At 39.4% G+C, this 24,451-nt stretch overlaps 1 protein-coding gene across 4 annotated transcripts in view; it reads left to right on the top strand.

The window, feature by feature from the left end:
• CDH12 (cadherin 12) overlaps nucleotides 1-24,451 on the top strand; it is a 367,336-nt gene that overhangs the window by 244,526 nt on the left and 98,359 nt on the right. For all 4 annotated transcript variants that reach the window (XR_011329110.1, XM_069808913.1, XM_069808914.1 and 1 more), the window contains one exon: nucleotides 32-326. Coding sequence is in view for 3 of the 4 variants with exons in the window: in XM_069808913.1 (XP_069665014.1) it covers nucleotides 32-326 (295 nt within the window). In the remaining variant the exon portion in view is untranslated. The remainder of the gene's footprint in view (nucleotides 1-31; nucleotides 327-24,451) is intronic.

The raw sequence follows: 24,451 nt of genomic DNA, 5'->3' as shown, positions 1-24,451 counted from the left end.
TTCCTTTTTTTTTTTCCTTTTTGTTCTCAAGCTTCATTCTGACTTGGACAAGGGAGTGGGCACTGTTAAATACACCCTTTCAGGAGACGGTGCTGGTACGGTTTTTACCATTGATGAGACCACAGGAGACATTCATGCCATAAGGAGCCTAGATCGAGAAGAAAAACCTTTCTACACACTCCGGGCTCAGGCTGTGGATGTTGACACAAAGAAACCACTAGAGCCTGAATCAGAGTTCATCATCAAAGTGCAGGACATTAATGATAATGAGCCAAAGTTCCTGGATGGGCCTTATGTTGCCAGTGTCCCAGAAATGTCTCCAGTGGGTGAGTAAGATGCTTTAAACACTTGATAACTAATTGCATATTACTTAATTGTCTCAATGTGCATTTCCTGCTGAGGAAAGAGAGAGAAGGCTGAAATGAAAATATAACTTCTAAACCTTATTATTAGAAATGTCTCTGTGCTTAGAAATATACAGATTACAGTTTTGTTTTAGCTTTATTTGCTTATTTAGAAACTCACTCTCCTTCAAAATGAGTGCCTGGGGCTGTAAGTCTCTGAAGACAGGAGAAAGAAAAAAAATATATTCAAGGCAGGTCTGCTAAGGTCCAGGGTTCTGTGCATCCCCAAACCTGTTATTTCACATGATGAAGTGTGTTCCCCTTTCTTCCTAGTTTATGTTGACTTTTTGCTGTACAGAATTAGATGGTACAACAGCATCTTGCCACTTACTGTTCTTGTCTTTGTGGCTGTTAAACTCCTACAGCACTTGCACGATCTACTAATTATGAATTAGGGGATGATTCTTTATCCAAGTCCTGCCACACTGTGGGTGGTGAAAGCAATGATTGCCCTCACCTGGCTCTCCACAATGCAAGAACGGGAGTCAGAGAGGCTCAGCAAAACTAGCTTAAGGTCTCAAAAACCTAATGTCCAAGAAAATACTGAATGGATTGGATTTTTAAGTCAAAAAAAAAAGATGAGACTGACTGGAAACATGGTCATTTTTCAAAAAGCTAGTGTACAGGGGAGAGACTCATTTTCTCTCCAAAGAAAGGTGGACTGTAATAAGGATACTGAAGCACTGGAATAGGTTTTTGTTCGAAAGACTTTCACAAAATGATAGGCATTTGCCGGGGAAGACGTAAAGAGCGTTGATCCTGCTTTGGAGCAGGGGAATAGACTAAATGGGCCTTTCGGGTCTCTGCCTGATGGGTGATTCTGCAGTGGTCCTGAGCAGCGTGTTTGCAACACAAGCACACTGCTTGTGTCCTGCTGCCAGATGGCACTTCGGGCTTCCCTGCGGGCACCAGAAATTAATTCATTCTGGGCTGGGAGGCCTTTAACTTCCCAGTGCTAGTTTCAGCTTATTGCCATTTTCTCTCCTAAGCTGTCTTTTCCCAGTGCTTCACAAGCCAGTACTAGTCATTTAATACTCCCTGTAGTTGCTAACAGTTTTGGAAGTTTTCTGACTGTGAAATGTGCAGAGGGATCCTGTTGCCCCTTCAGCTATGCAGCTCAGATGGTGATGTTTTGAAAGACTATCCGGGAGGCAACTAGCTATCTACACAAGTTGCTATATGGAATTAATGAGGAAGTAGTTTAAATTTTGTGATAAAGAGTGGTAGAATGTGATAAAATATGATATGAATAGACATGTAGAGATGATCACGTTAATCTCATGCAAGTGTAGGGACAAGTTCATGACAGTCACCCGTAGAGGTGCATCCATAGATTCACTGTATAGGTGCACTATTGTTGTTGCCCCTATAGAGATGCCCAGTAATATTACTTACAGTTATATTATTTATAGATTGAAAACATTTTTTTATATTTTGAAGTCTATTTCTGTGGCAAGTTCAGAATGAAATTGTCTTTCCAGTGAATATATGGTTAGTTGTTACATTTTTTTAAAGACTTGATAAGAGAGAAATGAGCAAAATAATAGTGAATAATGCTATTTACACAGTGGAATGCAGTGCATTCATTCTCTGACTCTGTTGCTCTCCCTTCGTCTTCCTTTCTTATTTTCTTAAATATGTGTGTGCAGTAGCAGACAAAATGCTAACAGTGGGTTTATTCTGTGGGAAACTCTCTTCAAGGTGTGCCATGCGTCGTGGCTTTTACATTGACTGGGAGTTGCATGACTAAATGAGATGCAACTGAATATGCTGTGTCATGCATACAGTGTTTTAAAAGAAATGCTTTTCAATTTATTCTCCTTTGGAAAAAACAGCATTAGATGCCATGGTAAAAATACATCCTTTTGATCTTCACTTTATTCAGTCACATTCACTACCTCTGAAAGATTTATTCATAACAGTTTTTATTTTCCTCTATAAGAAAAATAAAAGATGGATGAAAATTGATCAGAAAAGGCAAGGCAAGGAAATAGCGCCCTAAATGGAGGCCTAAACTGCAATTAGCGGTTACCAAAGCAGATAATTTTTGCTGATGGGTTGTCTTGCAGCAAAAATATCCAGAAATGCCTTCTGTCGCCTGTGATGTGCCAGGAGATTGTGCCTTCTCCGATGTAGGTCTCTCCACACTCTTGTTCTCTCTTATCTATGCTTTTGCTACCTTATGTGAGCACAGATTTCTCAGAGGATCTAAAACTACTGCTCCCTATCATCAGTACCATTTAGTTGCACCTACAGAGATGCCTAGACCTACCACTGCCTGAGGCTGACATTGAAAATCACTTTGATTTTTTAGCTGGTGCAGCATATGGTTGTCTTGGCTTAGGCAAAAACCCTGATAAACTCTTCCTCTCATCTATTTTTTTACTTTTCCGTTTTCTAGTTGCCAGTTTTCAATTCCCAAATGTCCTAAACTTCACTTAATATATTTTTGCAACAATATTTATTATGAACTGCACTCGTGCACACTGTTTCCATTGTGGGAAATGCACTACAACGTGCCTTTTTTCCCCCTTACCAGTCATTTCTATGATCCTGACAAGCTTTTGTGACTAGTGACTTGCTGTCTTTTGTTGTTGCATGACACTCTCATGCAAAGGTTTACTCAGTTTGGTAGTTTAGCCTAAGGTTATTGGTAATAAGGAGCAAAATATGGATGCCAGAGTTCATGTTGAAAGGGGAAGAGGGGCAAAGAAGTAGCTAATAAAATCCTCAAGACTTAACTCCCAATGTAAACACACAGTACATATTCCATTTGGACAGTGAAATAAAGTGAATTGTATAAAACACCCTTGAGGCCCCACAGTCTGCAGCCGTAAGAGAGGATTGCGTGGGGCTGGGAAGTCTTGGGAAGAAAAGCGTCCTTTAGACCCATTACACACATTTTAGAAATTTTCATGGCTGCACTGTTCTCATTTTTGTAACAGCTCTGGCCCTCGTACTAATTGCTGTTGCTGAAGCTTTGGTGGCTGAAAAAATGCCGTAGCATTCATCCCCGGATTCAGAGTTCCAGTCACAGAGTTATAATAAAATTGTGCGTCAACTTTACCCTGGACCTTGGTGATTTTTTACTCAAAAAGGTACAAAAAGATGGAAAATCATAGGATCCTCAATACCTGGTTTTCTGCTCGTAGATATGATTTAGACATATCTGTCTTATCCAAGTTTTTCCTGGTAGATTTTCTAAGAACTTTGTTGTGTTATTTTCCATGCATGTTTTAGGTGGAAATTTATTTTTTCCCTTCAAATTTGGTTTGAGGCTATATTGAAGTTTCTTCTACAGTTTCTGTACACTGGGGTTTGTTTGTTTTTCCCTCTAATCAATACCACTCCTTAAAAAAGATTATGGTAACACATATCTTTTAGCTTTTTCTGAAAAAGAGATAATTTTAGGATTTCCATTTTTACTTAGTGATGCATTCCTTACTGGGAGCCGAATTCCTTCATATGCTTTTTACTAAGAAAGAAAATGTTAGCAGCACGTTTACTGTGTTTTAAAACTATAATTCAAGCCCACACAGGACGCCTACCTGTTTTATGCCAGCTAGCCTCACTCCTTCCATACATGCACTGTAATCTGCTCCTGTGTGATGGAAAGGACAGTCAATCACAGACATAAACAAAAAAGATCTTCTCTTGAAAAGCCCTTTGGTTACCAGCTGGTGTAACATGCAGGCTACTGTACCCATCTATGACTTCCATTATTTCTGATACTTTCTAAGTGTGCATAGTTTCTGTATTGTTGCAGAAGGATATTGGTACCTCCAAAGTTGACAGTGTATTGCTCACATAGTAAATGGGGTGCAGAATACTTTATGGTGAAGAATTTATTTTGGGAAGGACAATGATGTGAAATTCCCTGCAGAGAAACTCAGCAGATGGAGTCAGATTACAATGCAGAACTAGTATTTTAAGAACAGAGATTGCTATGCTGTTATCCTATGCCTAATAAGAGACTTATAAAAGCTTAAGGGCTGGAATCCTAATGTATTTTTTCTGATCTTGGATTGGTCTTATCAATATCTTTATTTGAAAATATTGTCTTGATTTAATAAGAGTTCTAAAATATGGAAGAAACCAGAAACGGAAGTGTATGTGTGAGGACTGAAAAGGGGGCTGTAATTTCCCCATTTTTAAGTTAGTGTTAGCAAAATATGTTGTCCTTAAGTATAGTTTAATCAACTGTTGTTGCTTCTGGCAGCTGTGCCAGCTTCTGTTGCAATATAGCTCATATAAGCATGCAAATACATGGTGAGTTTAAACCAAGGTTATCCCCTTATTAAAGCTATCAGTCCAGATGACTGAGAGTCGGGGCATACCAGCGTTAAACACACATTCAGGGAAAGATCTTATATATTTTTATATATTTATACATAAAAATGTGCACAGAAATGCATCTGCATTTCTCATGCATTTCCTTCGCTGACTATGCTGATTTTAATTGATCATATGTATTACACATGACAAATTTATAACTTCTGCTATCACACAGTGTCCTCATTGTTTTCTGAGGTCTTTCCATTATTCCTCTATGCTTATACACAGACCAGCTAGGGCTGTACTAAACCCATCAATTCCATAACGTATAGATTCCATATATTCTTTCCTAGGCAATTTCATTTCATACCTTTCCACGAGATTAACTCTTTATTGCTTAGGGGGGCTCTACAAACTCCAGATCACTGTGGCAATTATTCTGTCTTTTTGGTTATTAATTAATGAGTAATGGAATATGTTCACGTTAAATAGCTGTATTACTGATTAGGCTTGAATATTCTATTTGAAACTGCCTCAGTTGTAACACTATGTTATAACACTAAAATAGTCGATGATACTAGAAAGTTGGTATCAGGTTATTTTTACTGGGTATTCTCCGTGGTGCAAGGCAGCTACTTGAAGAGTGTTATGGATTTGCTTCCTATGGTACTAAGAGCCTAAAAATAGTCTCTATAAATTTTCTGGTAGTTTTCCTTCTGAAGTGAATACTTAATTGGCTTATATTTAAGCATTGGCTTATATTTAAACATTGACAAAGACTTGTATATATACATTCACAAACGGAACATATGTTTAATATATCCATCTATGTAGTTTCCTGTGAAAGAATTACAATGTGTAGAAAACTAACCCGATGAACTGGTGGGTAGGAGCCTGCACTCCGGTTTGGGCATGGCTTAGTACCGTGTGCCTGGGTTTAGCCTGCAGCTTACACTGAGCAGAGGCTGGGGAAGGAAGGACTGTAAGGCATCAGAGCAAATACTGAACGATCCTTCCCTTGATACAGATTCCTAGATTCTGGCGATATATTTTTCAGGATTTCCAGAAGCGTACCCAGGCTGTTGCAGAAGATATTACTTTGGGAATCTGTAGAGGCCAGAGAGATTTTTGAATGGTGTTACACACACTCATGGAGAGAGAACTGGCAGTATAATCTGTCAGTCCCTCTCTGCAGCCCCTCCAGCTCCACCCTGGTCTCCAGGGTTTTTTCTGGTGTTATTGAGTCCTTAGAGGCAATGATGGGAATTGGATGTCATACTCAAGATACAAATATCTCAAATACTCTTGGTTATTCTCTTATTTGTTCTCTTTTCCTTGTCTAATATTCCCATCAATCATTTTCCCTTTTTTGTCCACTGTTGATCATTGACATGAAAACTTTGGAGGATTTTCCACAGTGATCCCAAGATCAAGAGTTCATAGGTAACCGAGCTACAACCTAGTTCTGTGAAAGTAATGATAAGGTATTTTTTTCCCATGCCTCTTACTTTGTATTTCTCAGTGTGAAATCCCCTATGCCCAGTTACTTGTTACGTTAAGATTTCCCTGTAACACTTTGCAGTCAAGCTTTCATTTCGTCAAGCTGTCACCTGCTTATATATTCTCTTTTACTGGCAACCTATGAGTTCAGATCCAAGTGAGATGCCAGTGGTAACCCCCCCTCTCATATAAAGACTGGCAATTTATTCCTACCATTTTATTTCTATTTTTATTTGGATATTATCTTAAAAAAGGCTGTTCTCTCTTAATCTATCTTTTTTTTTTTTTTTTTTTTTAGTTTTTCCCCAAGAGCCTTTGCTTAGGAACCTTGCTGAAAGCTTTTTGGAAATTTAGATACTGTTTACCTATGAAAGTAATCTAGAGCTATATATTCACTGATTCACCCAGTAGTTTTTAACAGAGTGGCTTCCTTTCACAAAACTGTACTGACTCCCCCCTTACAGGGTCATATCCACACGTCCTCTAATTTGGTACTTTATTACAGAGCATACAAATTTGTCCATTGACTGGGTCAGATCTGGTGCCCTAGGTTGTACCTGTTCAGAAAAATTCATGTCCCATCACTGTCTTTCAGTTTTCTGTCCTGGGGCTATGTCAGATGGCAGTTTATCCATCACAGCTGATGTTTCAGTGGTTTCTCATTTAGAACTGCTTCCTTAATTACAGATCTTGTCTTTTTGATTCATTTTTTTAATTGTGAAAAGAAGCAGCTACTGCACTGAACATCAGACTGTTTTATAGCCACTGTAGAAAAGGTGAGTTTTAAGGAACGAGCAGAAGGAAAGGCAGGTTATGGCCGCTTAGCCTTTTGCCAAAGATTTTTTTCCCGTGTATAAGGGGCATTGCACAAAAATACAAACCGAAACAAAAATAAAAAAAACAACACTGAGTTGTTGAGAGGAAATTACAAGTAGGCAGTAAAAGCTTTTGAAACAAAAGTGTTTCTTGACATTATGATAGATCACTAGGCAACCTGGGCAGCTTCAACTACTGTGAAAAGCCTTACAGACAAAACCCTTTTAGATCAAAAGGGAGGAAGAAAACAGTGCAGAGAATCAAGGCTTGCTTGGTTAAAGGATTGTGGCTGTTGTCATACTCACTGTGAATTTCTTTTCATACACCGTGTCTGTTGGAAATTGTCAGAAAAACAAGGAGATTTGGCAAATACCGTTAGCTGGGAGAATCTATGTAAAATGAAAGCTGTGACAGACAGGACCCTACAAACATGCACACAACAAAATGTCTGAGAAGCTTTTGCTGTTAAAAAGGTGAGACGCTGGATAAATGTTTTCTGCCAGCTGGTTTCACAGTCCCCAAATGTCAGTATTAGTGCCAAATTCATGCAAAGCATTTGAGTCTTGCTTCATGTATATCCAGGCCTACTTTATTGTGTTTAACTGGAAGTGGGCAAAGTTAAAAACTCATGTCACAGCAGATAAAGCCATTATGTTCCTATCCACACGCTGACGTTACTCCAGCTCAGAAGTGTAAATCTAATAACATTTTATATTTCATCACACCCAAGTCTTTTGATGCAGACCCCTCTGTTAGGTTAACCAACCAATAATTTCATTATTAAAATTAAACTATTTGGTTTTGCTCTGAATGTGTATGTTGGTTGTTTTAATGGTGCTGAGTATTAGTTCTTTTAGTATATAAGGAGAAGCTTTGTAATTATTGGTACAGTCTTGTGGTTTGCATAATCATCTTTAGGTTCAAGATATATTGCATTAGAGTTGTTGGGATTATGTGTTATTTTTTTGTCAATGGTGCTATTACTGAGGGAAAGGTATTGGCATGTTTTAGCGTAGTATTGAGACATGTAGGAATTGTTTTTATACAGGCACGTAACATCTCTAAACATAAAACATGTTGTATTGATAGTTGTTTTAGTAGCCACTGATCAGCTGTAAATGTTAAAAATTAACAAGAAGCTGCTTTTTCCTTACCACAAAATGACTCTGAACATTAAATATCTTTTCAGCAAGAGCTGTTCTTTTGGCCACCAAGTGGTTTTAAACATTAAACATATTTTAAAAGTATTACTGTTCTCAGCCACTGAGTGACTGTAAACATTAAATATGTTTTATAAAAGCTGCTTTTCAAGCTACTGCCTGCATGGCTATGAACATCATTTTTCTTTAAAGTTGCTTTCCAGCCACTAAGCTATTTTTTTTCTTATAAGCTCAGTTCTATTTATAATTTTTCACAGAAGAAACAAGTGCAAGGTTTCACTGGCACAAAGCAGCTCTTCATTTGTGACAAGTGATCATGTCCTAGCCATCTTCTCATAAAGATACTGCAGGTAATGAGAATGAGCCAAAATTTAAATGGGTTTTTATGGATATTTTGCATGGACAGTGTGTGCATATCTAGTGTTCTTCTCCCCCATTTTTGTGTATAACTCCGCAGTAAGCGAAAATAAGACAAGCAGACATGAGTGATATTCTGTACTAAGGTAACTGGTCTAAGAAATCAGTCACTGATGGATTGTGTGAATCAATCAAGTCATCATCAGCCCTAGAGGAGGACAAAACAGAAGGCAAAATAGTCTCAAGATTGCTAAGCAAATGGGAGTCACTAAACCAAATGTGATTAAGGGCTTTAATTCTGTGTGCAGAAATAACTCCATGTGGCAAATTAGATGTAATCCTAGGAAGGCCTGGAGTGATAAGAAAAGTGGTCGTGAGAATCTGGCTTAACAAGAGCTAAGAGAAAAAAATCACTGATCACAAATATTCTGTTAAGGACAAATTATTCTCTGTTTAGAGAATCCCATAAGGCTTCAAGTCTACAGCAAAGAAACTGCAGATAAAAATAATACCTTAGGAAGAGAAAATCTACATAAAACAGAGGTCTAAAAATATCTGCAGAATGAGGAACAGCACATACTAGAGAATCTTTAAATGGCATGGCATGTCAGCCAATTAGTAGGTGTAGCTGTCTGTCGACCTTGGATTTAATGAATCCTAGATACTTAATGTTTCTCCATATTTGTAGTAAGGAACAGCATAGATGGGCAATCCAGCCCAATGTCTATCCCCCACACCGTATAGGTTTTTCCTAACTAAGGAACCATTAAAGATCTTACGGGAACATGAGCCTGATGTCCCTCCAGCCTTTGATCAACAAGGGTCCTGACAGAGCTGGCTGAAACTTTTCCACAAGAGCCATTTTTGCTAAGTTTCTGTAGAACTGAAAGATGCAAACATGTAATTCTGTCAAAACTTTTTATGAAAAACCAGATGGCTGCCTGGTGAGTCATCCCCCAGGTTAGCTAGTGACTGGCAAATTAAACAGGTGGTTCCCAAATTAGTAGAGGAGCATTCTTTATGTCAACCTGACAAGCCAAGCACTGGCTGACTGGGAACCCGTAGGCCAGGCAGTCTTCTCGGGAGCTGGGAACCTGGCGGGTTTGTCTGTTCCCTGATTTCTCTGCCATGCAGTTGATGACAAGGCAGGTTGCCATGCTTCCCAGACAAGATAGTCAGCCTGCAAGCTAAACAGGCCATAACTAAGTAGGAAGAAGACCAGTGGAAATGAAACAAGCTGTCCTCTTTGCCAAAAACTCAGTAGTGCCAATATTGTTTTCGGGAGTGTGCAAATAATTTTTTTCTGGAGTGAAGCAGGATGAAGTGAAAGGCCAAAACTATCTGAAATATCCCAGTAAAGCAAAATTCCACTGTCCAGACATCCTTACTTGCCAGTTAAGTCCGGGGACCTTTTGTGCAGAAGTCAGCAGTAAAAGTGAAATCATCTGAGGGTTAGAAAGGCAAAGACTGGAAATCGAGTGGGTGCTGATTTCAGGCAGGTGTGAAAGTAAAGAATGACAGCAGAGGAAGAGGAAAAGCTTTACAGACTGTTCGGATTTCATTTCAGGAGCTACTGGAGAGAAATGTGACACCTTTAATACTGCCTTGGACTTGATTCAGATTGGCACTGCTAAAGAGACTGCTATTGTTTCTGTTAACAAATGTCAGGACCATCCTTTTATTTTCATAAGAAGCTTAAAGCATATTAATGCATAAATACATGACGCTCAAGGTATGAGTATTCCTATGGAGCAGTCTTGAGGGAGCAGGGAAACAGCATGCAGCAGGCAAGGGACCCTCCAGCAAGGACTGCCTGACACACCAATCCGCACCAGTCGTTGACGGAGAATGCTTTTGCAGATACTCTCAGAGGTGTAATTTCAACTAACCATTTGCATCTTTGAACACAATCGTTCACAACTGACGATTTTCACTGGAAATAGTTTGTTGACTGCTAGTCATTCCACTGAGGTTGGCATGATGTTTGGGGGATAGAGATTCTAACTGGTAAAGGATAATATGAAACCCAACAGCCAATCCAATAATACCCAGGTCAGGAAATCTACAGCTGGAGAGTATCTCCTCAATCATATCCTTCATCTTCCATCTGTGTTTATTGCTGTTAGCACAGCAAGCATCAATTTTAACATTTGTTGTGATCTAAAGGAGTATTCTAACTTATCTGAAACATAGGATAATTACATAGCTAGCACTCCCATATTGTAGGAACATCACGTTAGAAGCCTATCTGTCCTCCAGTCTCTGTAAATGGCCAGAAGTAGAGGCTAGGAGAAAGTTAAACACACATTTAAGCAGATTATCATGTCATAGCTGTTTTGGGGTTATGTGGCGGGGTTTTGGTAGCGGGGGAGGGCCCGCAGGGCCGGCTCCTGTGAGAAGCTGCCAGAAGCTTCCCTGGCTCCGAGTCAGACCCACCGCTGGCCCAGGCCGAGCCCGTCAGCGACAGCGGTAGCACCTGTGGGAGAACAGATTTAAGAGGGGAAACCTGTGGTGAGTAGTGGGATTGGGATGTGAGAGAAACTCTTCTGCAGATACTGAGGTCAGTGAGGAAGGAGGGGGAGGTTGATGTCCCTGCAGCCCGTGGTGGGGTGGCAGGCTGTCCCCCTGCAGCTGGAGCAGGCTCCTGGCAGGACCTGTGGCCCCGTGGAGAGAGGAGCCCACGCTGGAGCAGGTTTTCTGGCAGGACTTGTGACCCCGCAGGGGACCCACGCTGGAGCAGGCTGTGCCTGAAGGACTGCAGCCCAGGGAAGGGACCCACGCTGGAGCAGTTCATGAGGGACTGCAGCCCGTGGGAAGGACTTATGTTGGAGAAGTTCGTGGAGGACTGTCTCCTGTGGGAGGGACCCAACAGTGGAGCAGGGGACGAGTGAGGAGTCCTGCCCCTGTGGAGGAAGGAGCGGCAGAGACAAGGTGTGATGAACTGACCCCAACCCCCATTCCCCGTCCCCCTGTGCCGCCGGGGGGAGGAGGGAGAGAGAACTGGGAGTGGGGGTGAGGTGGGAAGGAGGGAGGGGTGGGGGAACGGGTTCTAAGGTTTGGTTTTACTTCCTTATAGCCTTGTTTTGATTGGTAGTAAATTAAATTGATTTTGTTTATTCCCCAAGTTGAGCTTGTCTTTTGCCCGTGACCATAAGTGATGAGTGATCCCTCCCTGTCCTTGACCCCCGAGCCTGCCTTCGTATTTTCTCCTCATCCCACCACGGTGAGGGGGAGGAGTGAGCGTGCAGCTTTATGGTGCTTTGTTACTGGCTGGGCTTAAACCACGACAGTAGTCAATTTGGGAATAGGCTTTATCCAAGCACAATTTACTTATTTATTTTCTAACTGTTAAAAAGGGTTGTTGTTTGGGTTCACATGCATGTCAAATACTTTTCTAATCCCCATTTTGTTAGGTCTAGTGACTGTACATTCCCTAAATTGATCATGTCATTCTACAAAGCATTTCCTTTTCCTATTTTTAACATTTTTGGCTTTAGGTCTGGAAGATAAAAGATGAATAGGAACAGGTGATTTAGCTTTGGTATAGTCCTAACTACTGTATACATCTCTATCATGCCACTCTTTGTCTCATTTCTAAATTAAACAGATGAAATCTTTATAGTTCTAGGTGGAAAACTTTTCATGTCTCAATCACTTTCACTGCTTGCCTCTGAGCCCCCTTTATTTCTGCTGTGGTTTTAGTGATAGGCCAATGGTAATCAATATTTTCAACAGTCTTGAGAGAATTCAGATGAGAAAGATGCCTGAAGGGCAGGTTCAAGTGCTCAAGCCTGAAATTTATGGTCTTGCAAGAGATGATACAGACACAGATGCTCAAATTATCAGCCCCACTTGCTACTTCTCTGGTTCAGTAGCTCCAAATTCATCCACTTTTTCTTGCTGCTTTCACTCCATATCACCTCATGCCTGAACACAAACCAAACCCTGTCAGACAGTTTTCAGCAGATGTTTGATAGTCCTGGGATTCTTTCATGGCTCTTGCATGTGATTCTGAATGAATCCTCTGTTCACAGATTTTAAAACCTAAACCAATATTAATCACGGAGCATAATCCAGTGAGACGTAGTGCCTTGCTGTTCAAACAGTGGATGATCCTGTGTGCCTTCAAAAGATCATCCAGTTGCTAATACAGCAGGGTGGGGGGGAAGAATCTTCCCCTGGTTGAGTAGAAAAAATTGCTTTACTATGATATATTAAAGAACTATGTTTGCTAGTTTTATTTGCAATACTGGTGGGGGAATAAGGAGCGGAACCGTTAACATTTGTGGAAGGGGAGGCAGTGGCTGAACATATGTAAATTGCTGCTTCTATTTTCCACAACCCAGATTCAAACACTGGTGTACTAGGAATTGCTCCAACATAAAATGTTGGATAATCAGTCCCTACATCAGCTTTTCTTTGTAACAAATAAACAAACCCAAATTCTAGCCTTTCCTTCTGAAGAAAATCTTTCATAAATGACCTGAAAGGTGCCACGATGTCAGACTGCCTGCCCGAATCAAAAGATGGCAGCAAGGCATCAGCCCCTTAAATTCCAAAATCCGTATGAAGCTGGTAATTGAACTGGCAAGTTGTAAAGAAGGAATCCTTTCTTTGGGCCACTGCACAGCAATAAGAGATCTCTGAACTGCTGATTTAAAGGAAAGATATGGGATAAGAACCGCACCAGCATATCCTACTGATTTACTGTAGAGCTGAAGTTGTGGCAGTTCAGTAATACCTATACTGCAGTCTGGATGCTTTATATTTTAGCCACCTTTATCAATTTACTTTGGGTAGCACAAGGGGACAGTAACAGTGACGACAGGATAGGTTTTATGGCAGCGTAGTACAAGGGACTTCAGGATACTAACTCACCAGCTACCTTGCAGGGATGTCCTAATGGTTCATTTCCAGTGCTGCTGTTACCCAGACTGCCTACATTAAAGCCCACGTGAGCCTCCCTGCGCACACTGCAGATATGTTTTATGATTCGAGTGTTGACTTACTTGTGGACACAGTGTGCATCATGTCAGTACCGCTCTTACCAACAGTAGAGGTTTTAGACTTGTAGTAAGGTCTCGTTAGTGAATGTTTTTCATCAGCACGTTCTCAGGCCAGATTTGTAAAGGTAACCTGGCACTGAAAAAGTTTTATAAGCATTGTGTGGGGTTTTTTTCTTGATATCGCTAAGTGCAGGGCACGTAAATGGTTTTGAAAACCCTGGTCAGTCTTTAGACTCCCAAATAGCTTTTAATAGCTTGAGCTGTACCACCAAGTTCCTCAAGCAATGCTCAGCATCCCTAATATATAGGCACCTAAATTTTGCTGGCATACATTATAAATGTGAACCAAAATGTTCTGGAAATTTGGCCAGGCAGTTGGAGCAATGTCTCCAGAGCCCAACCAGATCAGACAAAGATCAAATTCAGCATTACTACAGTAGGTGATTTGGGGTATGCCATGCAGGATTAGATGTCCACATGGATTTATTTGTCTCATTCCAAATGAAGTATCTTAGTATCTGCCTGAACCTGGAAAAAAGTAAATTTCTATAAAATTGTTCCATTGGTGCCTAAAATGTCACCTAAGCCTGTCCCCAATCTGCTTGCACACAGAACCATCTGAACTTTACACTGCTGAGCAGCTAGATGCCAATTAATGCCTAAGCACTGTCAGAAATCATAAAGTAGATATACTTAATTCTTTTTTGGAAGCCAGTCAGTGACATTTTCAGAGTTCAGAGTTACATCCCATGCAAAATGTGGCTGGAGGAGAGGTTACATGTTTCTGATTTTGCAGTGGAGTAGGTAGAAAACTCACACAAGATGCTTCAGATGCAGCTTTAATCCTTTCCTCTTTTGAATACCCCCTCCTCGTGTTTTAATCACCAGAGGCCAGAGAGCCCTCCTTAGGTTTTCTCCCTTATCCCTTTTTTTGGCCTGATGAATATTTAATGATCCTATATAAAACAGATCAGCTTTCTCCTTTTTCAATAGAGTGATGGTCTGAGCATTCACCTAAGAGGTAGGAAATAAGCATTCAACCACCATATAACAGAAGAGTGACTTAAAATAATCTGTATCTCATGCACCCACTGGGCATTCAGGAGGGAACATCGTCTGCTTCTGCATTTTGTCAGAATAAGGTTGGTTTAAGCTGTTAATAGAGAAAAGGGTTCAAAATGGGTTTCCCCAGTAAAGAATTGCTGAGAAAGAAGGTATCTAGGATACAACTTTTCTCATTGGTGTTTCTTACAGGCTACAGCATCTTTTCACTAATAAGCTCCCTTGTATGGATCTTATTGTTAGGCATCTAAATAACACCAGGTAGAAAAAAATCTGCATCTGGGTTTATTGCGTTTTGCAGCAGCTCTTTTTATGATTCATGCCCTCAGTATCTCTGCGCTGTAGTCGTGTATAAAAGCACCATGTAATGTTACTTCTCTGTTTTATAGGTGTAGTCTTGAAGATGGTGAAAACTGAGAAGGAATATTCATTGCAGAGCTTGTTTCTTAATGCAGATATGTTGCCAGAACTGAAAAACCACATATGAGAGTGTGTGTGCAAGGGAACTGAGGGAAATTCACCTTAAAAAATAGTATGTCTTTTTTAATATGTTTGTGAAGCAGTCAGGAAAAAAATTAAAGTGAAGAACAGAAAAAGTATGAAATAGAAAGCTAGGAAGCAGCTCAAAGGTGAATAACTGGATAAGAGTTCAATGCTCATTAAAAATTCTAAGCATGATCAGTTTAATGAGTTAAGACGATAACCATGCTGCCTGTCTTTATCTATGTGGGAAGGACTGTGCATGGATTATTAAAATCCACTTAATAGCTTTTTTAACAAACCTTCATAGCTGTGTAGTTGTTCACTGTCTGGTTCTCAGACCTAAATTACAATGGCTGAAAAATGCCTCATTGTCATGTAGTAAACAGTGATCTGTATCCAGCCTCCAGCTGATGGAGTACTGAAAGTCTGATGGGCTGTGATAGTTGGAAAATCTCCTCCTACTCTTAATTATGTGTATGTGTGTCAAAAGAAGTGGCATTTAGGGTCTGGGGTTTTATTATGATCATATTTATTTATTTATTGTTGTTATTATTATTTTATTGACATTTTGCAGGAAGAATTGCATACTTGTTTCCTGTAGTCCTGTAGCTTTGTCCTGAGCAACTAGTCAGGAAATAATCAAGTTATAGAAAGCCAGCAATATAATCTGTTCCAGTATTTTGTTTCATTTTAATTTTGAAACAGGGTTTGAAGATGGAATAGTTTGAACAACTATAGGTAGAATTCTAGTGGTGTGATTCCACTTCCAGCTGTGAAAAGACTCCAGTTCATTTTAGTGATTAAAATGAAGGCCCAGCTGTCTGATAATGAATTTATAGCCCACATCTTTCTTTTCTTTTCTTTTCTTTTCTTTGGGATTAGGATAGAATTTTGTCTGGCAGATCTTACCAGTCTTGATCTTTGGGCAAAATCAATACCTTGGTTTGTAAATTATTTAGAAATTTCAGGGGGGAACATAAGAGTCCTTGAATACTGAATACATTCAGATTTTAGACAGTTGATATGTAGGCCTGGATGTGGATTTTAACAGATGTAGATTCATCTGTAAAACAATAGTACAACAAACGTTAAGCAAATATTTTCCTAAGAAATGTATAACTTCTTTTTACATGAGCTAAGCAGTAAGTTGCAAGATATCTAGGCCATATTTAGGTGTATTTAATTTAACTTTGATATTTCACAAGTTCAGAATTTTATGTGCATCAAGGCTTGCTTATCTCACAGGTTTTAGAATTTATGAATAAACATAAAGAAGTTGGGGGGGCTGGCACAGAAAGGCAAGTTTCTAGAACAGAATCCTCACTGTAGTCGATGAAGGGTGAAACTTTACTTCAGCCTGAACAACAGTCAAATATGGTCTGTCTTTTCCATTTGAATTTTATCTTTCCTTAGTCTGTTTTTTTAATTTTTTTTCTTCTTTTTTTTTTTTTTTTTTTGCTTGGCCAGTGGTGCCAAGTTAAGCGTTGCTTTTTATCTGGTCTCCGGAGACAAGTGATTTTGATCATCAAAATAGAGAGAGCAATGCAAATCAGGGGAAAAAAATCCCAGAGCAGGCTCAGAATAACTCTAATGAGTAAATGATTCAAACTCCTATCTGGTAAGAATAGTGGAGTTTCTACCTTTATCATTTCAACAGCATGAAGTACAGAGGCATTTTGTGTCATCCTTAATTAGAATTTTCTGTATCATAGCTGTGCCATACAAATATTGAAGTACATGTATTTATGCATGTATTTATGGTCACAATTCATTCGTATGTTGTACTGGTCTTTTTTTGTCTTCTATCTTGTTTAAAGAACATAATGCTTTGCAATAAAATTGAGGTATTAAAGAAGCCCTTGAATAAGCTGCAAGAGCTTAAAATTAAAATTAAAAAAGAATGCTGCAGCCTTGCTAGAGAGAGAATTTGTCATCAGTGTCTGATTTTACTCTTTTTTTCCTGAAGTTCAGGTATTTTAGTTAAGGAAATAATAATTTTTCAATATGTTTCTTTTTAAAAACAGATTACAAGTGAAACATTTGGAAAGTGTGTATATATAGCCATGTACACCTTGACTGACATCAGGACAAGGCTGTATTGTAGTCACTGGTGTTAACTTACTAAGTGGCGTGATGCCACAGAATTCCCAAATAAGAGAAATTATTCTCAAAGAAGAATTGTTTTAAATGTTGTAATAAAGGTTTCTCTGTCCATAGTGCAGTGACAGTAGGGGAAGGCAAAAAGAATGTTTTCTGCTTACATTTGACAGCTGGGAAAATGAGCAGGTAAGGAAGGTTACTGTGTTACAGCTTAGATTTTTCCTCAGAGCTGTCTGGCTACCAGTTATGCCCCTAAATTTTTGGTTACGGATACAGAACAGAAGAACATGATGAAGGAATGACCATGCATAAAGGAAATGAAACTCCCTACTATACTACCATATATCCTTCAGTCACCCCAATCATAGATCCCAATTACCTTCCCTGAGGTATAAGTATTTGGTCTCTTTGGCTTCAGTACTTTTAAAAGGGTTCTTCAGATTAACCATATACCTTAGTGCTTTGCTAAGTAAACCACATCCCGGGTGGTGGGGGGGCTCAGGACAGGGAGGAAGAAGCTGAAGCAAGTCCCAGAAAAAGCCCCCCTGAAGCCCTTGTGCAGGTCAGGTTCGGTGCAGAGCTCCTGCCGAAACTGCTCTGATGTCTTCTGACAAAACATCTGGGGAAGTGAGATGGTTTGGATATCTATCATTTCAGTACCAGAATGGCTGGGGTACCGCAGGAGCATGTAGATGTGAAGTGAGAATATCACATGGGCTTTCGGAGACGTGTTCTTCAACATTAGCTTTTAAATGCTCAGATAATAAGGCAAAACTTCACAAATTTGGGTGTTTTCTTGGGCATAACCTAGAGCTGAAGTGCCCCTGTGTTTCCGATATCACGCACACATCTGCCTCAGCACATTTCAGCTCTCAAGTGGTAACAGGCAGATGTACGTACAGGAGCGTGGCAGCCCTCCTTGGTGACTGGCATAAGTTTCACAGGCCATGCACACTTGTTTTTTCCCTTCACGCATTGCGCTAGCAAATACTTAATCCCTGTCATAAAGTTTATCTGACAGAGAATAACAAATACTGGTTTGACTGTTAGAAATACCTTCATTTTTATCATCAGGAAGATAAACCATAGGCATGCCTTTAAAATCCAATCTGTAATATATGCTCATCTATACTGTACTCTGTCTCATCCAAACTAGACAAATAAAAAGCCATATTGAATTATTTATCTTGGTACCAATATTTAATCTTAACTCTTGATACCTGGATATGTGTTTGCTTTCTAACATCTGGGAGGAAAAAAATGGGGGTCCTAGTTGTTTGATTTTTTTTTTTATTTTTTTCATAGATAGCTGAGCTACACACAGTCTGATACTGTATTCCAATTTGCAGAACGCCAGATGTTATCTACTGAAAGTCTACTGTGATGAACTAATATTTTCCGTGGCAATTTTCAAATTTTTCATTGAAACAATCTGACAGGATTTCAGTTTTAAGGTAAAACAATGTCAGAGTTACAGAACTGCAGTGGTATTCCCACATGCAGAAATAGATACACTCAAGCTCTTGTATAGCTTTATGAATCTGAGCAGCTCAGAACCTCATTCTTCTCCTTGGCTGTTTTTCCCCCTAATCTCCCATCTGCATTTAGGGACTCCCTTCTGACAATGAAGTAGTACTGTAATACGAGAAATGGAGTCTAGCCAGAACTCCCAGGCCCATGTTGATTTTGATTATTTATTTTGTTTGCTGTTCCATATTTACCAATTCCACATGAGACATATGATCTTATCTGTGTACATTAGTAAATATACTTTTTTTTGTTATTTACCTATGGAAAACAAAAGAATCCCATTTTCTGAAAACACCGTATTTTTAGGAGGAGCAGGATTCTTTCAATCCAGAGAGTGTTGGAAGACTAGCTGTTGTAAAACCAAGAGGAGTACTGCATGTAGCAGTATATTCTGAAAATACAATTGGAAAAGTTACCAAGAGCATACCTTCCACTAGTCTGAATGAATTCCCACAAACTTTTATTTTTACAGATATTCACATCAGTTCTGAACATTTTTCCACTGTCTTTGTGAATTAGTTCTACATTTCAGCAAATTCCCAAGTATTCCTACAGATCTTATGCCCCAGGTCTGCAAAGCAATGTATTGCTTAATCTTAACATTAATTTCAAGCATATTGAAATACTTCTTTAAAATAGATTTAAAGCATGCAGCTTTTAATTTTAAACTACTGCTTGTCTAAAATATCCATACTATATGTAGAATAGCAGATGACACACATTGATTACATGCTTATTAAGCTAAGAATAGTGAGGAAAATACTGCTAGTAGTATTTAAGGTAAGAGGGAAAAAATATAAGCATGTCAGGCATTTGCTGTTGGAGCTCTTTGTCTTAAGGGATATTTTCTCACCTGTATTTTAGTACCATGCAATTTTAAATTACGCATTATGGTGACATACAACATTCAGTGTTGGTTGGGGTTTTTTTTGACCACAGGCCATAGGAAAGGCTGATGACCTTTAAAGATACTTTTTTTTCATACACTTGTTTTTTTAAGAAGGTGCTCACTGTGCCTTTCTTTTACATTTGTACAATACAAAATGGCATGTCACACCTTGGTAAGGTACAATATATTCACTTTTGCCACTGGTCCCTTTCCTAAAGCAGATCTTTAACTTGTGAGCAGAAATTTCATTTTCCTTTTTTGTCCATTTTTCATCTGGGGACCACACTGTGACATTGTATTTTCTTGTTTCACAAATCTATGCTTATGTTTTGAAATACATATGCTGTTGCCCTGGAGAGTCATCAGGACCTAATCTTGTTGGGGAGTCAGAGGTGTATGTAAAAACTATATACCTTTTTTTTTAATATTTCTTTTTGTGACATGCAAATAAAAAGAGTTATGACATACAAGTAGGTCTGTACAAGTAAATGTTTTTTCTTAGTTCACTGACCTGGAAGATTAGGGTCATCTAAAAAAATTACTCATTTTGGAATCAAAGCATGAAAGTTTCAAAACAAAGTGCTCTCACCTTTCTAAGTATTATTTCAGAGAAGTTTGTGGTGAAGCTGTTCAGCACAAGTTTAGAAATATCTTTGATTAAGCTGAGCCTCAGTTTTTCAGTGATTTTTCTACCATCCAAAATTCAAATAGTGTTTAGGATTGTGTTCCCAAGGCCAAAAACCATTGCAAAGCCTTGTAAAGACTCTTTAACATTTGCAGCGTTTATAATCAAAATCTTAGCTGAAGGTCAATTCTCTTTTGCAACACGGCTATTGCAAATTTCTGTGTAGACTCCGGTGCACACTAAGAACTAAACCTGAGATTGGTTTGGAGATTGCATGATATCTGTTGTGCATATCAAGATGCTTTTAACAGTAGAGTTCCTAGCAAAAGTGTAAACAGCCTTTTATCCCAGATGTTAGTGTGCACGAGGTATGTGATTGCAGATCTGTAAACATAGTTAAAAAGTTCATAAACGTTAAATATTTCTAGGATTTGGGGGGGTGGGGGTGGGAGGGGTGCATAGACATCTCCCAGTATTTTTATCCCCTTTCACGTGACAAATATCAGCAGAGAAAGTAGGGTTTCTTTTCCTCTAGAAGAGGCTTAGAATTACACCCTTTTTTCCACGCGCCTTGAGTATTTTAAAAGTACAAGCTTAACTAAGTGGTTTGCGAGCCACTCACTATTTCATCTTTGTGCCTCCAGTCCCCACCGGCTTAATGCGTTCCTGTACTTGTCTTTAGACCGCTGAGCTCTGATCACCCTGATGACATTGGATGGATGCACTGTACGGTCAAAGCTGAGGCTACTGATCTCCAACCATCTTCAAATATACTCACTACAGTGGCTTTCACTAATTCACAATTTTCTTAAGCTATCAGTAAGAACCTGAAAAATCACCTTTCTATGCTTGAAAACCCCACTGAGCCTGTAAAAGGCAGGTGATAATACTGAGAAGCTGCATTGAATTCTAATTGAAATTAGCCTAACCTGAAGGAGGAATATATTTTCCTTCCCAAGAAAATAGTTAATATTGCCATTGCTGTAGGTAGAAACATCGTTAATATTTACAATTTCATAATGGATTATATTACATCGTATTCAAATCACCTCTTACGCGCGAAAATGATAAAGCTTGACTGCAAAAGGTTCAGGTAAAATGAAGCGAGCGATTCTGCGGCCAAGGGAACTGCAACTGGCCATAGCTCCTCCAGCTGTTTACAGAGGACCTTATTCAGCTGTCCACATCTGGTGTCAGCCCAAAAGGTGGGTGTCTGGAAGTGCCTGTTCGCAGCCGGCTCCGGGCGCTAGGCAGGCTGTTGTGGAGGGCAAAGAGCAGACGTGTCTGGGAGCCGGGCTGCGGAGGAGCTCGCGGCCGGCTCCCTTCGGCGTTGTTCCCTCTGCTCTGCAAAGTGGAGGCGAGCCAGAGCGAGGAACCCGAGACGCCCAGCACAGCCTGAAACACCCAGGCAACGGCAGGTATTTTGTAAGCAAAACATAACCGAAATAGCTCAGAGAGCGGGTGTAAACTTTGTGGCATGTTATGCCTGTTATGGTTTGTGTTTTTAAAAGAGTGGCCGTATTTTAACAAGCTGGCAGGGTTGGCGGTGGCTCTTGTGAGGACAGCGGTGAAGGTGACCAGACAGCTCTGTGGCTGGCACTGCGCCGTAAGGCACGAGCCAACCCGCGCCATGTACGCGGCTGGCTCAGACGGAACCGCACCAGACCCCAGCTCTTTCCTCCCCGTTGCAAGCTTTACAAAGAAGGAGTTTTAGGATCAGCAGCAATATCAGAAAGTAAAAACGGAGTCAAGCTCTCTCACATACAGCAGTTTTACATGAGGGCATCTCCAGTAAAACTGAAGTTGCTGCTGGTTTTCACCAGTATGACTTATCTAAAGATGCTGAGTGTTGTGTTTCAGTCTGTGGAAAGCATTAAGTGCTATGCTAGGCAAGCATGATACTTTTGCAGGAAAGACAAGCTAGAAAAAGAGAAAAATAACTTTTTTTTCCCCTGATGCTATACTGTCATTTGTTTAACCTCTGAAAATTATCTGTAAGAGGATTTTTTGGCCAGAGTGTAGGAAACTAAACAGGTAAGTTCTGTGTTAAATTTTAGCTGAATGATTGGAAATGGAATTGGTATTAAAACCTAAAAATAATAGTTTAAAAATGCAAAAAAAAGTCCCCCTCCAGGGGGAAAAAAAAAAAAGAAATCCATACCACATCAGTCGATACTTGTGATGCATCACAGTTTAAGTATGGGACTGCATGTGTTTATTATGTCTCAGTGTGTTGTTTCACTGTCTTTGTACTTGCTGGTCTGTGTAATCATCACTCCCTGTTGGATTTCATGTAAATTCCAAGTGCAAGCAATATTTAGCTCTTCTGGAAGCGTTTCGCTGTACAGAACTACCGCACGAGGCGATACGATATTCCCATTGCTCAGTGGTCCCCTTGTTCTTGCAGCCTTATCTTTCAGCCCTTAGGGACTGGAGCTGCATCTGCCGCAGAGCTGTTTCTGTAATAGCTCTCTGAGAGCCTATTCCAGGTAGGCTCTAATTAGACACACCCAGATGGTGGGCACCGAGCAGATGTCCTGCCAGCTTGGGGTGGATATGGAAGAAAGTTTTCTTTCGGTTCCCCATAGTTTGTCTTTCTAATGTTTTTTCTCGGTTTTTCTTCGCGGTGAGCATTTGAAATGTTTGTTCACAATTTCTAAAATATGAAGCAAACTCAAGCACTCTAATTTTTATTGCGGCTCTAATCTAAGGTGCTAAACATTCACAGCGCTTGGTGTAGTCTGAAGCCTAAACATATCAAACTCATGTTACCCAAATGCTGTCATGAACAAAAATGCTCACTTGTGCTTTGATACAGAATCTTTATCAGCAATTAAGATTTTGTTCTTGGAAACTAATTAACAATTATGTTCATGCTGCCAGAGACATAAGTAAGCACACTCAATCATGTCTATGTAGCCAGCCTTGCGCATCAAATGAACGTAACTAGCTGGAATAGAGTCTGATGTTTTCAGTCACACAAAGCAGATCTCCAGAGTAAGAAACACTTATTTTCTGACAGATACTTTTCACAGTAGAACCCTACTTTAAATGTTTAGCCACATCTGACACTGAAAAGATTTTGAGGCAGAATACTTACTTACGCAGCAATTTGAGGCAGAATATTTACTTACCCAGCAATTCAACCATCCTGTTCAGAGCGCTGTGTTCCATGCTTCATTTGCCATAAAAGTTGATGTATTTTCACAGCATTCAAGACAACGACAATTTTAATTAAAAAGTTCTTGTATTATTTCTCCACCTTTCTAAGCCTGATCTCACACAGAATTAAAAAAAAATATATATAATCAAAGCTCATGTGAAACCTCTTGGATTTGTAGTAATCACCAATGTTTCAAGAGATTTAACAAAGTTGATCCTCAGGTATCATCTTTCTACTGTACTGTCATTTTTTAATACAATGATTTAATTTATTTAAAATCAATGTTCACAAAATGGCTGTGTGCCAGACTTACTAGTGTATGATGTAAAAAGTTGTATATCATTTGGGAACTGAAGATAAATTTGAAACTTTGAAGGCAGCCTTTGTGAATCAGAATGCTTTTCTTGAGGAGGTTTTGAATACATCTTTACAACCTCACTAAAAAGAAACAGAACTAAAACATGATTAAGTCATTATTTGTGTGATGCTTGAATGGTAATAGATTTTTGCAATCCATGTGAGCCTTACTGTGTTCCTTCTTGTACACTGCTGTCTGTTTTGGCATTCCTTGGAAGGAAGTCTTTCCAACTGTGCCATCTTCAAATACCTTGTATGGGAGAGAATTACACTGATTGTTAATTGGTGAATATGGAGGATGTCCACTAAGCTTCTGCTTAGTCATGCTGCAGCCGGCTGAAAAGCAAGGAAATAACAGAGGTCTATGGCAGGGAAATGCTACTTATATCTCATGCTTTAAAGAAGAAAGTAGAAAAAAAAAAAAAAAAAGCCCACAAAAAACCCAAACCCCACAAAATCATTTGCGAGTGTTAGATTTTATAAGCTAAATGAGAACTGTTTCCACTTTTTCATCTTTTGACCATTACAAAATTCTTGAGACCACCTGATGAGATACATGCAGCCACTTCAAAAGCAATTTTATCAGTTACTATGTTGTATTTAGATATACTTTAAAATTAGGTAAACACAGACCTATTCAGTGAAGAATAAGCATTCATCTAAAGTATTTCTAGAATCAGTCCGAGTTTGAAAATTCAAAGATGCTCTGTAATTAATCTTTATT

This window comes from Haliaeetus albicilla, chromosome 21 (genome assembly GCF_947461875.1).
Source record: "Haliaeetus albicilla chromosome 21, bHalAlb1.1, whole genome shotgun sequence".
NCBI lineage: Eukaryota > Metazoa > Chordata > Aves > Accipitriformes > Accipitridae > Haliaeetus > Haliaeetus albicilla.
This window is presented reverse-complemented; position numbering and strand designations above follow the sequence as displayed.